The 15,786-nt window shown below is 41.0% G+C and overlaps 2 protein-coding genes across 4 annotated transcripts in view; one reads left to right on the forward strand and one right to left on the reverse strand.

Moving 5' to 3' along the window:
- The window catches only part of TG (thyroglobulin), a 329,528-nt gene that overhangs the window by 197,405 nt on the left and 116,337 nt on the right, over nucleotides 1-15,786 (forward strand). For both annotated transcript variants that reach the window (XM_068238045.1, XM_068238046.1), the window contains 2 exons: nucleotides 3,295-3,454; nucleotides 8,058-8,251. In XM_068238045.1, the coding sequence (XP_068094146.1) occupies nucleotides 3,295-3,454; nucleotides 8,058-8,251 (354 nt within the window). The remainder of the gene's footprint in view (nucleotides 1-3,294; nucleotides 3,455-8,057; nucleotides 8,252-15,786) is intronic.
- SLA (Src like adaptor) overlaps nucleotides 9,289-15,786 on the reverse strand; it is a 48,866-nt gene continuing 42,368 nt past the window's right edge. For both annotated transcript variants that reach the window (XM_068234952.1, XM_068234951.1), the window contains exon 8: nucleotides 9,289-11,633. In XM_068234952.1, coding sequence (XP_068091053.1) covers nucleotides 11,396-11,633 — 238 coding nt within the window. In that variant the 3' untranslated portion in view covers nucleotides 9,289-11,395. The remainder of the gene's footprint in view (nucleotides 11,634-15,786) is intronic.

Raw genomic sequence — 15,786 nt, forward strand, 5'->3', positions numbered from 1 at the left:
AGCATACCTCCCAACTTTTTAAGAGACCAGGGACACTTTAACCACTTCACAACTGAGGGGTTTTACCCTTTCAGCATTCGAGCAATTTTCTCCTTTCAGCGCTCCTTACATTCATTCGCCTATAACTTTATCATTACTTATCACAATAGATTGAACTATATCTTGTTTTTTTCACCACCAATTAGGCTTTCTTTAGGTAGGACACTATGCCAAGAATTATTTTATTCTAAATGTGTTTTAATGGGAAAATAGGAAAACATTTGAAAAAAAACATTATTTTTCAGTTTTCCAGCCATTATAGTTTTTAAATAATGCATGGTACTCTAATTAAAATCCATGTAACTTATATGCCCATTTGTCCCAGTTATTACACCGTTTAAATTATGTCCCTACCACAATGTTTGGCGCCAATATTTTATTTGCAAATAAAGGTGCATTTTTTTCAGTTTTGCGTCTATCCCTAATTACAAGTCCATAATTTATAAACTAACAGTGTTATACCCTCTTGATATAAATATTTAAAGATTTCAGTCCCTAAGGTAACTATTTAAGTTTTTTTTTTTATTGTAATTTTTTTTAATTTATTTTAATATTACAAAAAAAATAATATTGGTAACAATTGGGGAGTGTGGGAGTTAATGAGTTAAAATTAATAGTGAAAATAATGTATGTGTATGTGAAAAATGTTTTTGGGTGCGTTATTACTTTTTGACTTTTTTTCAGGCGTCCTACAAGCGTCGGAAGGACGCTTGCAGGAAGGGAGGCTGGGAAACGCAGTTTTTTTCACAATGGTCGCGCTGCTTCTCATAGAAGCATGCCGATCATTGCGGGGACAGAGATCAACGAACGGGAATGGAATTTCCCGTTCTTTGATTTCCGGGGGAGCGGGCGGCGGCGTGCACAATCGCGGGAGCGCGGACAGCGGCGGCAGCGGCGGGGGGTGCGTATATCTACGCTTCGGGCGGGGAACTGAAGTCCAAAGGAGCGTAGATATACTGTACCCGGGCGGCAAAGTGGTTAAGTTACACCCCTGCCACACCCCCTAATCACTGATACCAGAAAGAATTCATAAGCAAAAGATGACGTTTTAAAATTAAGACCACATGGCTCCATATTGCGCATGGGCGAATACGCGAGAGAGGGCGCTTGCATGTGCGCAGTATGGAGCGGCCCCGTCTTTGGGAGGACTCCGCTTCCAAAAACTTCCGAAGCCTCCTTTGGCAACAGAGGGTGAGCAGTATTTGACTAAATTGGTCAAAAACTGCTACCGGGAGCCAGTAGTGGAACGGGGACCGAGAGAGGGGCGGGAAGGCTCTATAGGACCAGCGGCGTAGCAATAGGGGGTGCAGAGGTAGTGACCGGTCCCTTGGGCCAGAGGGGCCCACCCCTCAAACACAGTAGTAGCTCTTTATTGGTCCTGTGCTGATATTCACTTCTGTAGTTGATTTGAATAGTAGTGATCACTAACACACGGTTTCCCATCCCCTTCCTGCACCTCTGACTCTTGTGGTTGTCCTTGGCAGGTTTTGGTGGGCTGTATCAATTGTTATCTATAGCATGCTTGTGGGTCCCCAATGCTAAACTTGCACAGGGGCCCACGGCTTCTTAGCTACGGCACTGTATAGGACCCAGAGCCTTCCCTCTCCTTAGGTAAGTATCTGCTTAATTTTTTTTTATAGCAGTGCACATTGACGTTAAAAATAAGAAATATATCAATTGAAATTATAGAAATAACTTTTACAGTATAGTCTAGTAAAAACATTTTTCAGTAGTAAAGTACTGTACATATATTTACATACATTTGTACATTAGTCTTGAAAGAGGGCAAATAAGGGACAGGGGGATGATTTGGTTCCCAAAGAGGGACTGTCCCTCTGAAAAAGGGACAGTTGGGAGCAATGAATCTTCAGTATCACGTCACCTTCATCCTCAGTAGAGTCAGGTGGCTTTTTATTTACTCATTCGTTAGTGTTCCCAGCGTGTTTGTTACTTGCGGCCGGCAACCCCAGAGGCTCCCAACCAAACAAAAGCGCAATATAAATGTTATGTGTCTTGTCTTGTCTAATAATGTTCAGAAACACTGAGTTGAGTACATGTATGCTGGATTTGATGTACTCTATTAATGGATTTGTTAAATGGATAGTGTCCATAAAGGCTGAATTGACTGAGATTTATATCTTGCGGTTAGAGTTGAGCCGAAATTTTGCTTTACTATAATTACGCATGCGAAATTTGCTGTTACGGCGCGAAATTATGGTAGCGTAATTGCCATTAAAATCGTAATTGATAATACCGTAAGCATAATTTTCAACGCGTAATTTCGCGTTTCGTTCATAACATAATTTCACGTACCACTATACTGTAATTTCACGTTAAACCATAACGTAATTTCGCATTTCTTCGTAATTTCGCGAATTTCGTAATTACTTGTTAGCTATAAAAAGAAATACATTTTAATTTTGTTCGCATTAGCCAATCAGAAGCGAATCAGCGGTAGTCAGACAAACGCTAACAAATTTTCGCATATGAACGCTTTTTCGCGTTAAATAATGTAAAAACTAAGCATGCGCAGTTCAAGGGTGTATTGACAAGAATGTTTCTACGCATAGAGCAAGCTTTTTCGCAATAATTACACTGTGATCAATGAGAGTAATATGAACTATCGTGAAATTACGTTATGTAACTACGCTTACAAACGGTTACACGCAAGGCAAACGTAATTTCGCGATACCCACTGTAATGCGAAAGCTACGCGAAAATTACGCTTACGCGGAATTTCGCGAAATCCTTCTTCATTACGATTATGTACTTACGGCCATAATCGTACTTACACTATTAACGCGAAATTTCGCTAAATCGTAATTAAGTCATTACGCTCACCTCTACTTGCGGTGAAATCTCTTTGGCCTCAATTCACTAAGCTTATCTCCTGTCTTTAATAACTCTTCTAGAGTTGTTACCATGGTGATAAGGCATGTAGTATTCAGGAAACATTTTACCTCAGGCAAACCTAAAGTTAACTCTTCTGTCTTTAAGTTAACTCTTCAATCCTTACAATAACTCCAGAGTTAAAGACAGGCTGTTTATTAACTGCATGTGAAAATAACTACAGAGGAGGTAAATTAACTACAGAGGAGGTAAAATAACTACAGAGGAGGTAACTTAACTACAGAGGAGGTAACTTAAGGAATGAAGAGATAAGATAACTCTCTCTTATGTGGAGGTAAGTTTTCTCTTGCCTTATTATCTCCAGCATGATCTTAGTGAATTGAGACCTTTGTCTTTTGCTCACAGAGACCCAGTACAGCCGTCCTCCTGTTCTTCTACAACAGCCCCAGCGACTACAGTGAGAACGGACAGACCTTCATCGATGGATCATACCAAGCTGCCCTGGGGGACATCATCGTGGTGACGGCTGGCTACAGAGTCGGTGTCTTTGGTTTCCTAAGTGCAGGTAGGCCTGTCTACAGCACGTGTCGAACTCCAGGCCTGGAGGGCCAGATCCATACCAGTGTTTAGGATGGACTGAGAAAGAGAGGAATGTGTTCTAACTGATGGACCGCACCTTTCCTGATTCAGATCCATCAATTAATTTGCGCTGTATCAAAAATGTGTGAGGATCTCGGCCCTCGTAGGAACAGTTTGACATAACTGGTCTACAGGTTCTGGGCTTTGCCTATGATTAGAAAACCTGGCCTACAAACTATACTCACCTCCCTCTTCCCCAATATCCTGCAGACAGCTGAGACAGAAGACATCTTCTGCAGTACTTTACAGAGTACATAGTCCCAGAGCCGGGACAAGGTCCTCCAGCACCCAAGGCTGAGACACCAAAGTGCGCCCCTCCAACCCTGCCACCCCAGCCGTCACACACTGATTGCTATTAGACTAAGAGGCGCCACAGGGCCCACAACCTCCACAACACCTTAATATCTAGTTATCTGGCTTGCAGTCACTGCTATGTATCCCCTTTTCTTATTTCTTTCTGGTTCAAACACAATTAGGAATGACAGCTGAATGAATTCTGTGCCCCCTCCGACACTGCGCCCTGAGGCTGGAGCCTCTCCAGCCTATGCCTCGGCCCGGCCCTGCATAGTCCTGTCACTGATTGTCCTCAGAGGAGCTCACAATCTAATCCTACCATAGCTATAGTCTTATGCTAGGTACACACCATACAATTTTCTGTTAGATAGATGGTTCGATAGATAATTTCTGTCACGTTCGATCTTATTTTCAATCAATTTCTGGTCGCTTTCTCATAGAAGTGAATGACAAACCAATCGGAAATCGAACGGAAAATCGATCAAATGGAAAATCACACAGAAAATTGTATGGTGTGTACCCAGCATAATGTCCTACTTAGTATTATTCTTATTACTACGGTAATATAGCACTGATATTTTCTGCAGCGCTTTACAGAGTACACATTCATGTCGCTGACTGTCCTCAGAGGAGCTCACAATCTAATCCTACCATAGTCTAACACCCTACCATATTATTATTATTATTATTATTATGTACTAGCTGATAACCCGGCGTTGCCCGGGTAGGTACTTGGCTGCTGTTGGCTCCGCCTACTTTTTCTAACCCTAACACACAAACACTCAATGACCAAGTTTGTGAGCTTTGGGGTCCTTGGCATCAATAATTTGTATTTTCCCAGTGAAATATAACAAATCTGATTGGCTGTTTGTGGCTCCACCCCATTTTCTGAATTTGAACCCCAGTGATCCAATGACCAACTTACCAGGTTTGAGGCTTGTGCCATTAACAGTGCAGCAATTTTAATATTCCCATTGAAAATCAACAGATGAATTTTGATTCTTTTTTAGGCTCCACCCACTTTCCTGAATATTAATCCCAGTCACACAGTAACCAACTGTGCAAACTTTGAGAACCCTGCCATTAACAGTAAAAAAGGGCTGCAGTCTGCATGTTACCAGGGAAATCTCTTTTTTTACTCCAACCAGTTTTTGTAACCTTGACACAGTCACTCAATGACCAAGTTTGTGAGCTTTCGGGTTCCTGGCATGAAAATTGTGTGAATAGAAGCAGTTTATTCAGCAAAGAAATCTGATTGGCTGTTTGTGGCTCCGCCCTTTAGTGAATTTGAACCCCAGTCTCTTAATGACTGACTGCAGCAAGTTTGAAGCCTCTGCCATTAACAGTGTAAGAATGGCTCCAGTTTATATTTTCCCATGTAAATAGTTGTTTTTGGCTCCGCCCACTGTTTCTAACCTTGACATACAGTCACTTAATGAGCAAGTTTATGAGCTTCGGGGTCCTTGGCATCAATAAGTTTCATTTCCCATTGAAATTAAACAAATTTGATAGGCTTTATGTGACTATGCCCCTTTCTGAATTTGAACCCCAGTCACCCAGTGACCAATTATACCAGGTTTGAGGCATCTGCTATTAACAGTGTAAGAATGGCAGCAATTTAAATATTCCCCTTGAAAATCAACAGGTGAATTCTGATTGGCTGTTGTAGGCTCCACCCATTTTCCTGAATATTAATTCCAGTCACCCAGTGACCAACTGTGCAAAGTTTGAGAACTCTGCCATTAACAGTGAAGAAGGGCTGCAGTTTACATTTTCCCAGGGAAATCTGTTTTGACGCCGCCTACTTTTTGTAACCTTGACACACAGTCGCTCAATGACCAAGTTTATGAGCTTTGGGGTCCTTAGCATCAATAAGTTGCAATTTCCCACTGAAATTAAACTAATCTGATTGGCTGTTTGTAGCCCGCCCCCTTTTCAGAATTTAAACCCCAGTCTCCCAATGACTGACTGTACCAGATTTGAGGCACCTGCCACTAAGAGTGTAAGAATGGCAGTAATGTAAATATTCCCCGGGACGAGTATCTATGCCCCTGCAAAACACCTCTACAACTCACAGGGATGTATGATACTCGTCCTTTGCCGCCATGCACTCCCGATCACTCCTGCGCTCGCTCCCACGCTCGTTCCTGTGCCCGTCTCTCGTCGCTGATCCTTAGAGGCGAAATGGATGAATGGAAACGCAGTTCCCGTTCATTAATCTAAGTCCCTGTGTCAATAATAGCCGGCATCAATGAGATGCCTGTGGTCATTGTAACTAATGGTAGTTACACGTCCACGCATTACTTTCTGTTAGCGTACTAATAGTACACACATTAAAGTCCTACATATATATTTAAAATTAACCCCTTATCTCTCACACTCTCCTATAGTTACCAAATAAATCTTTTGCATAGAAAAAAGAAATAACAACTAGAAGAATAAAATAAAATACATAAACAGTTACCTTAGGTACTGAATTTTTTTTATTATGTATGTCAAGAGGGTATATTACTGTTATTTTTTTAAATTGTGGGCTTGTAATTAGTGATGAACTAAAAAACTAGAAAAAAATGCACCTTTATTTCCAAATAAAGTAACTGTGTCATACCTTTTACTAGGGAAATATTTTACATTTTGCAATAACTGGGACAAGTGAGCAAAAAAAATGTGTGGGTTTTATCCACAGCAGAACATTTTTATTTTAAAACTATAATGGCCGAAAACTGAGAAATAATAATTTTTTTCCATTTTTAATTTTTAATTTCTTAATATTCCCATTAAAATGCAGTTAGAATAAAATAATTGTTAGCAAAAAGTACCACCCAAAGAAAGCCTACTTTATGGCGAAAAAAAAAGCAACGTATAGATCATTTCAGTGTGATAAGTAGTGATAAAGTTATTGGTAGATGAATGGACGCAGCGCTGAAATGTGAAAATTGCTTTGGTGTTTAAAGAGACACTGAAGCGAAAAAAAAATTATGATATTATGATTTGTATGTGTAGTACAGCTAAGAAATAAAACATTAAGATCAGATACATCAGTCTAATTGTTTCCAGTACAGGAAGAGTTGAGAAACTCCAGTTGTTATCTCTATGCAAACAAGCCATTAAGCTCTCCGACTAAAGGTGCCCATACACTCGTCAGATTGGCAGCAGATAGATAAGAAATGCATCTAATGATCTATCTGATGTGTTTTTAGAACATTTTTTACCAGGATAGAATTCCAATAGATTTCAGTTTGAAATCTATTGAAATTCGATCTAATGGCATTTTTTTGCCATCAGATTTCCATTAAGGCCAATGCAAACTCATAAGCAATCTCATCAGATCGACCTAAATTTTCCACCCTGCCAGTTCGATGGAAATCCATCGAAATCGATCGAAATCGGCCATCGATCGGTCGATTGGCCAACCGATTTGCAAACGATCAATCGATCGATCGATCGGGATCGATCGGTCGGCCAGAAAATCGGCTAAGTGTATGGGCCCCTTAAGTCTTAGTTGTGAAGAGGGATGTTATCTGACTTTTATTATCTCAACTGTAAGTGAACTGTTTACTTTTTCTCTGCTAGAGGAGAGGTCATTACTTCACAGACTGCTCTGAAAGACTCATTTTGAATGCTGAGTGTTGTGTAATCTGCACATATTATAGAATGATGCAATGTTAGAAAAAACACTATATACCTGAAAATAAAAGTATGTGAATATTTTCTTTGCTGCTAATCTTCTAGTAATTATTCATAGTACACAACCAATTCACTATATCATATTTTTTTGTTGCTTCAGTGTCTCTTTAAGGGGAAAAAATTCTTAGAGGTGAAGTGGTTAAACTACAGGAGTCATTTACGTATTTACTGGAGGGCCAGGAAAGTGTTTGGGGGAACGCAAAGTTCCTTTTTTAAAAAGTGTTGCTACAGAAAGTTTGGAATTGTGTTTTTAACTACTTGAAAAAGGATACGTTTTTATTTTGTACATGTGGAGACAAATAAAAAAATTCTGATTCCTTGCTGTATTTACTGGTAAGCAATAAAAGGAGAAAGTTCCCTGTCAATAGTCATTTGCTTTCTGAGCAGGCGTCATTAGTTTTCTCTGAATCTTTATTCATAAAGCTGTGTACAGACAGAGGCCTGTTTAGCATAATGCAATAACTTTATTGAGCATCTGCTTTCTGGGCAGATAATTGTAGGCAGATGTGAATGTATTTCTTATAAGGCTGATTTAATCTCCATTGCAGGTACGGCCGTGCCAAGCGGGAACTGGGGCCTGCTCGACCAAGCCGCGGCCTTGAAATGGGTCCAGGAAAATATTGCTTATTTCGGCGGTGACCCCGAGCAGATCTGTATAGGGGCCGAGCGAGCCGGTGCTGATGTTGCCAGCCTCCACTTACTGCTTCCAGAGCGCAAGCCCTTCAGACGAGCGGTGCTGATGGTAAGACGGAATATCGCAATATTTAAAAGGGGGCTCCTAGCAGTCATGAAAATATATGGATGCAATGAAATGTTTTCCGATTTGGTCACAACATTTAGAGGAACTTTAATGAAAGATAATAGTAGGGGGAAAAATGAATCAATACATAGCAAAGTGAGAAGTTAAAAATAGAAGAAGAAAATAACTTATGCTCGCCGTGTCATTTGTTCATGTTGTTTGATCAACCGTGGGCCTGTGGGTGATCATCTTTACTGCTGGAAGGAATGTAAAAAAAGACAACACATACACTACATATAAGGACAACACAAACTGCCATTATCTATAAACTATGCACACACCATATCTATCTACATACATATATACACACACACACACACACACACACACACACACACACACACACACACACACACACACACACACACACACACACACACACACCACACACCACACACACCACACACACCACACACACCACACACACCACACACCACACACACCACACACCACACACCACACACACCACACACCACACACACCACACACCACACACCACACACACACACACACACACACACACTGTCCTTTCTTATCTCTGAAAGGTGGGAGGTATGAGAGAGCAAGATGTGTTTGCTGCACCTTCCTGTAGGATCACAAAAGCGGTCAGCTAAGGTGTGTGTGAATATGTGTGTGATTTTGTTGGTATACGTAACTTTTTTTGTGCTGTTGATCTTTAAGGGATTATATTTGGTCAATAAATCATTTGTTTTTTAACAAAACAAAACTCAGAGCTGCATAATCGCTTCATAGAAGTACATTGGTGTATGAATATATGTTTAATGAGTACAATGTGCCCAGTGGGCTGAAAATAGACTTTTGGCATACCTTTCCCAGCTAACAGCCCTACCCGCAAAAATGATGAAACCCTCACGGTAATTAGGAATTAGAAGTTTATGTCCACCAAGCTGTATACTGTTGTCATGGATACCATGAGGTAACGTATAAATTCAGCATGTATACAAATCAGAGCTGCAGACTGGACTGAAAAGATCATTTTAATACCATTACAAACGGGTTTGCAGATCAGTGACGTACATAGTATCATTTTGAATGAAAGTGGTATTACACTTTAAACTGTTTTTTTTTTTTCATATTTGATTATTTTCTGGGCACCACTTGTTTAGCGATTTTTAATATCAGACCTTATCGAGATGTGTAAATTAAGTCTTCTAATCACAAACATCCGCACCACCAGAAAAAGAACTCTGGGGATTACCACGTTACTATACGGTAATCCCCGTCTGGCAGCCGGCCTAGCAGAAATTGACACTTTCTAGCGCTCACTTCCTATACCTGAATCGATAACATGCACGGAAGTGTATTGACAAAATACGCTTCTGCGCATGTGCGACACAGAAAACTTGTGGCGGTCATATTAAATCATTTAAATGTTTAAAGGGACACTGATGCAAAAAAAAAATATGATATAGTGACTTGTATGTGTAGTACAGCTAAGAAATAAAACATTAGGAGCAGAGACATAAGTCTAATCTTGTTTCCAGGACAGGAAGAGTTAAAAAACTCCAGTTGTTATCTATGCAAAAGAGCCATTGAGCTCCACGACTTTCAAAGTCGCAGAGAGCTCTGTCTTCTGAAGCTTGTTATCTCAACTGTCAGTCACAGTATTTTCTTTTTCTCTCCAGAGGACAAGTCAATAGTTCACTGGGCTGCTCTGTAAAATCATTTAGAATGCTGAGTAGCGTGTAAACTGCAAATATTAGAGAATGATGCAATGTTATAAAAAACACTATATAACTGAAAATAAAAATATGAGAATATTTTCTTTGCTACTAATGTTCTAGTAATTATCCGTACTACACAACCAATTCATTATATCATAATTTATTTTTTTCGCTTCATTTTTAAATCATTTAATCATTTTAAAGCGTTGCTATAGAATTACATGACTCCCGGTTCGCCGCATGGTAACGTAGGTATACGCTCATGTCAGGGTACTTCCGGCGCGGCCCAGCGCACAGCACCGCACGCACGGTGGGTAGTATGAACTACCCCATGGAATGTCATTTCCCAGCAGTAGGCTGCGGCAAAATACCACACCGCACCAGTGTGACCAGTGTGACAGGGCCCTCAGGATCCTTGGCCAACACATCTTTTGGTGCTTCCTTAAAGCGAATCTGAACTTCCTCTCTGCTCTAAAAGATAAGTAACAGCATAATAACCTTTAAAGAAAAACATTTCTTGTGTTACAGCTTATACAAATCCTGCAATAAACCTGCAGTGTGTCTACTTCCTGCTTTCACGGAAGCAGACAAAGGGTTAACATCCCGTGTTTACAAATTAGCTGTGTCTGCCGAGGACAGCCGAATTCCTGACACAGCTGAGAGATCAAATGACATTCATGATTGCTTACAGATGAGGGGGGAAATACAGGCTCTTCTCTCTAAAAACACACATGGTGCATTTTTCTCTGTTTTCCTTGTGTCCTGTGCAAAAGTTGAGGTCCACTTTAAATCTGTACAGTCACAGTGTTCAGTAAGGATTCTAAAATGACAAAATGGCAGTGATGTAGAAATCTTCAAGATGTAGACTGGTAGGAGCTGCGAGTGGTCAAAGTACTTGTAAAAGTGAAGTGTTGGAGCCGGGCGCAGTGCTGATTCTTACACAGCGTTGGCAGCTTTTTCCTCTTCTGTCTAATAATGACAGTTCTCTCTCAGTTTAGCCCGCAGCCCCCTGAATATTGGAAAGCAGCGAGTCCTGTGCAAGGCAACATCACAAAATAGATCCTTAAGTTGTTGTAGTCCTCATGTTAAGGATTCCATAGAAATAATGGTAAAGTGAGTCATAATATACAAAACCATAAGTGCTCCATGGGTAAGTTTGTTTGCAGCACAACACTCATAAAAATCTTAATAACTGTGCCTCAACTCCGTAAGTGGCTTAATTGTCTGTTGGCTGAAGAGTCTTTAAGATCTCCGAAACCATAAACGGTAACGCAGCAACTTATTACAAGAAATAAATATTTGTCCAAGCTGTGCAGCTACGCCCAAAGATACGTGTAGTCCTCTTGGGTTGCGTTGAAACTGAAGTCAGGAGTCCTGTTCTCAAGGTGAAGGTTTGGGGTCTTCAAGTGCGACCTCCGATGTAGCTGGCTCTGTTGGACATGAAGTTGCTCCTGGTGTTCCCGGCAGGTAGCACACAACTTCTCCGGTTTGGTTTCCTGTTCTCCTCATTACTCGTCAATGAAAATGATTCATCCTGTGCCAATGACAAGTAAGAGGCGATACTCTGGCGGAGGCCGTAGCTGAGGAAGGAGTCGTCTGTGTCTAAGGCGTTGTCTGGTTCTTCTGCCGTTAGCGGGACTCTGAAAGAAACAGCATAGAGTTTGTTATTGGATTGGATAGATGGTAGACAGGAAATTCCACAACACAAAGAAAGAAAAGGCAGGAGCTAGTTGTGCTCATAAAGGTTCACTTACAATTACGCAAAATTTACCGTAATTTTTTGCAATTACGTGTTGCGTAATTGTGATTACATTACGTACAGCATACTACGTTAGTGAATCGTAATTACGCAATTACATGTAATTTGCGTTCAATAAGTAAAAATATTTGCATCTATTCACCAGTGTACTGCGCATGCGCGACTACTAGTTAAATATTAAATACGAAAAATGCGTTCGTATGCGAACCTTTTTTTTGCGTTAATCAGCCAGTATACTGCTATTATTTGAATATTCAATACAAAAAAATCGGTTTGCATGCGTAAAAACGGTCGCATCCAAAATTACACGTAAATTATGCTAACATGCATAATTACGGTTAGCGATTTTGAAGCGTAATCCGCAAGTTTCACATTATGATTGATGCATATTTGCGAATTACAATGCGCAATTACGCATAGGAGTAATTTCTGCTTACCACTACCAAGAGCTAACACGTCATAGTACCTATAAATTTGTATTACAGGGAAATGACTCACATATTTCAGGTTGCAAAGATTCTGCAACCACCAATAAGGCCTGCAGGGGAATCTCCGCCCCTGGCCCTCTGTGGTCGCACTACTGGAAAATGTAAAGTTTTCCCTAAAATACTAAAATCTTCCAATAGATGTGTAACAGTAGAAACTAGTGGATGAAGGCCCCCAAACATGTAAAATAATTAAAAACTTTTTAAAAAGAAAAGGGAGTTGTTGGCTTACCTCCCCTGCGAAAACACAGCAGCCATTGTGACTATATTTTAAGTTTTTATTGCCCACGAAAAAAAAGACAAAACTGTTTCGAGGGCCTCTCCTGCTTCTTTAGGTCAATCCTACCTAATAATATAGAAGTGTCCCTGCGTCCTGTCCCTGTGTCAGTGCTTTTGCGCTACTGTGCGTGTCCTGCACTGAGGCAGAGCCGGGACAAGGTCATTCAGCACCCAAGGCTGAGACCGCAAAGTGCGCCCCTCCATCCCTCCCACCCCAGCCGTCACACACTGATTGCTATTAGACTAAGAGGCGCCACAGGGCCCCCAACATCCCCAACACCTTAATCTCTAGTTATCTGGCTTGCAGTCACTGCTATGTATGTCCTTTTCTTATTTCTTTGTCCTTCAAGCACAATTGGGAATGACAGCTGAATGAATTGTGCGCCCCCTTCTACACTGCGCCCTGAGGCTGGAGCCTCTCCAGCCTCTGCCTCGGCCCGGCCCTGCACTGAGGCCTTGGTCACATTGCGTTCGGCTCGCGTGTCCGTCCACATTGGGCTGTTTTTGAGGCCTCTTTTTCTTCTGATTCGTTTTTTTTCCGAGCGGTTTTGTAATTTACTTCCTGACTCAAGTCAAGAAGTGAACTCTTTGACCCGGAAAATAATAAATACAATGTATTTATTCTTAAAAACGCGAACACAATCTCTACACAAAACGATTTTGTGAGCGTTTTGCGTTGCTCCTATATTTTCCATTGAGGCAAAATTGCCTCAAAAATGGTACATGCACCGCTTTACTGAACTGTCCGTTCAGCGCATGACCTGCGCTGATATGAACCTTCTCATTCATTGTCCACGCGTTCGGGGGCATTTTTAAAAACCGCACACGGGCGAATAAAAACCCAAAACGCCTGCAGTGTGAACAAACCCAGACAGCCACTGGGACAGGACGGGCCAGGGGGCTGGCCGGTGTGTGTGCGTGCACAGCGGGCAGGTCACTAGTAACCAATAAAATGCTGAATGGCTAGAGACATAAGTCACAAGCACCTTAATTAGTTACCTGAAGAAATGAGGAACTACCACGAAATGCATTGTTACATCCTATTTTTTTGTGTGCAATAAAAACTTGAAATATAGAGTCGTAATGGCTGCTATATTTTCGCTGAGGTGAGCCAACAGCTACTTCGTTTTTTTTGTTTTTTTTTCACTATTAAGTTTTATTAAAGTTCAAGTAATATAACAAGAAAATGCGTGTCAAAAATGATTACATAAGATATAAGTATAGACAGGATTTACATCTGTTGAATATCACATACATCTATTTGCAGGATACATATAGCAATAATTATATTAACATTAACATCAGCACAATGTTGTCACATGAAAATTCCAAAGGCTTATTGTAGGAAAAATGGGATCGTTGATCAATATTGGATTTATTTAGCTTGAATTTAGAATAATGTGTGGGAGACAACATTATGTTTTAGTAGAAAGTTGAAAGTTTGGAGTTCACAATTTAGGCGTAGCTATGTTTGTGCAATTCTATCACCCCGGGGGAGCATATCTTTCAGGACCTACTTAGGAAGAGATATGTCTTAGAAGAGCTTTTTATCTATCTCCCGAATTCCCATATATTGGGGGTGTCTCAGTGGCTTTCTGAACAGATATTAAATCATTATAGCCTTGTATGCATCAGAGCATTGAAATTCCACCCAAAGAGACCACACGAACATGTGTCGTTCCATTTTGTCATGTGAAATGGCGACCAGTTCCTCCAATGACTCCACCGACTCAACTTTCCTAATCCAGTCCCTAATGGATGGGACCTCAGTTTTTTTCCAGAAAGCCGGGATCAGAGGTCTGGCTGCGTTAATGAGGTGAAGAGATAAGGATTTTTTATGTTTTGATCGAGTCTGTGGTGTCATGTAGAAGAAAGGTTCCAGGAGTCATGGGCAGTTTAGCAGTGGTAATTTTCCCGATCAGGTTATTAACCTGCAACCAGAAATTCTGGATCATATGGCATGACCAGAAGATGTGTAGCATTGAGCCATCGGAAGATCCGCATCTCCAGCAGCAAGGTGAGGTATTGGGAAACATCCTATGCAGTCTTTTGGGGGTTCTATACTATCTGGTTACCAGTTTGTACCCTGTTTCTTGGGTGTTGACACTCATGGATCCCTTATGATTCATAGCAAGGATTTTCTGCCATTGCTCTTCAGTGAATTCGCCTCCTAGATCTCTCTCCCATTCCTCCCTAAACCTACATCTCTGGGGTTGAGGTTCCGTAAGCAGTATTTGGTATAGTTGGGAGACCATGTGGCGGTGAGGGCCTGCAGAGAGCACCAACCGTTCGAAGTGGGATAGCTGTTTGGACCAATCTATTTTGCTACTCAAGGATTGGAGGAAGTGGCGAATTTGTAAGTATTGCCAGTGGGATAACTGACTATCAGGTCTCATGCAATTCATTTCCTCTCTAGTTTTAATTGTTCCTCCAGAAAAAAATTCAAGAGTTCTAGGACAGTCAGTGTCAGGCCAGTTATGTAGAAATGGTATGTTTTGAGATGGTGTGAAGTTGGGATTGTTCGTGAGTGGGGTGAGTTTTCCAGGGAAGGACGCCAAGCCCCTCTTTGGGAGTGCTCTTCTCATTGCTAGAATGGATGCCTCTATTAAGGGGTGATCGATTTGTTTCTCTGTTTTGGGTTGGGTATCTGCCCATCCCAAAGTTGCAGATGGGGCTCCTACGAGATCTTGTTCTAAATGAACCCATAGTTTAGTAGTATTTGGATTAGACCATTCAATAACTCTGCAGAGTTGTGATGCTAAATGATATGTTTGTAGATCTGGTAAGCCCATTCCACCCAGTTCCTTGGGGAGAATAAGGGTTGCATGTTTAATACGAGGTGGTTTATGTCCCCAGATAAATTTGGTGATCTCAGATTGTATCTTCTTGATAAACAGTTTAGGGAGCGCAATTGGTAAACATTGGCTCAAGTATAAAAATTTAGGGAGCAGAGTCATTTTGACTGAGGCTATTCATCCAAACCACAGAAGATGTTTCTTAAGACCCCAGGTGTTGAGTTCCGCTGTTATGCTTGCCCCCAATGGAGTGTAATTAATGTTGAAAATCTCTTGCAGATTCTGGGGAATTTCAACACCTAGATATTTGAGAGATTTTTTAGACCAGGAGAAAGCGAATTGGGCTTGGCAATGTTCTACTATTTTGGGGTCTAAGGATATATTAAGTGCTCTAGATTTGTGAAAGTTTATTTTGAGGTTGGAGAGGTAACCAAATTCCTCGAATTGTTTCATCAGATTAGGGAGGGAGATGAGG

This window comes from Hyperolius riggenbachi, chromosome 5, assembly GCF_040937935.1.
Source record: "Hyperolius riggenbachi isolate aHypRig1 chromosome 5, aHypRig1.pri, whole genome shotgun sequence".
NCBI lineage: Eukaryota > Metazoa > Chordata > Amphibia > Anura > Hyperoliidae > Hyperolius > Hyperolius riggenbachi.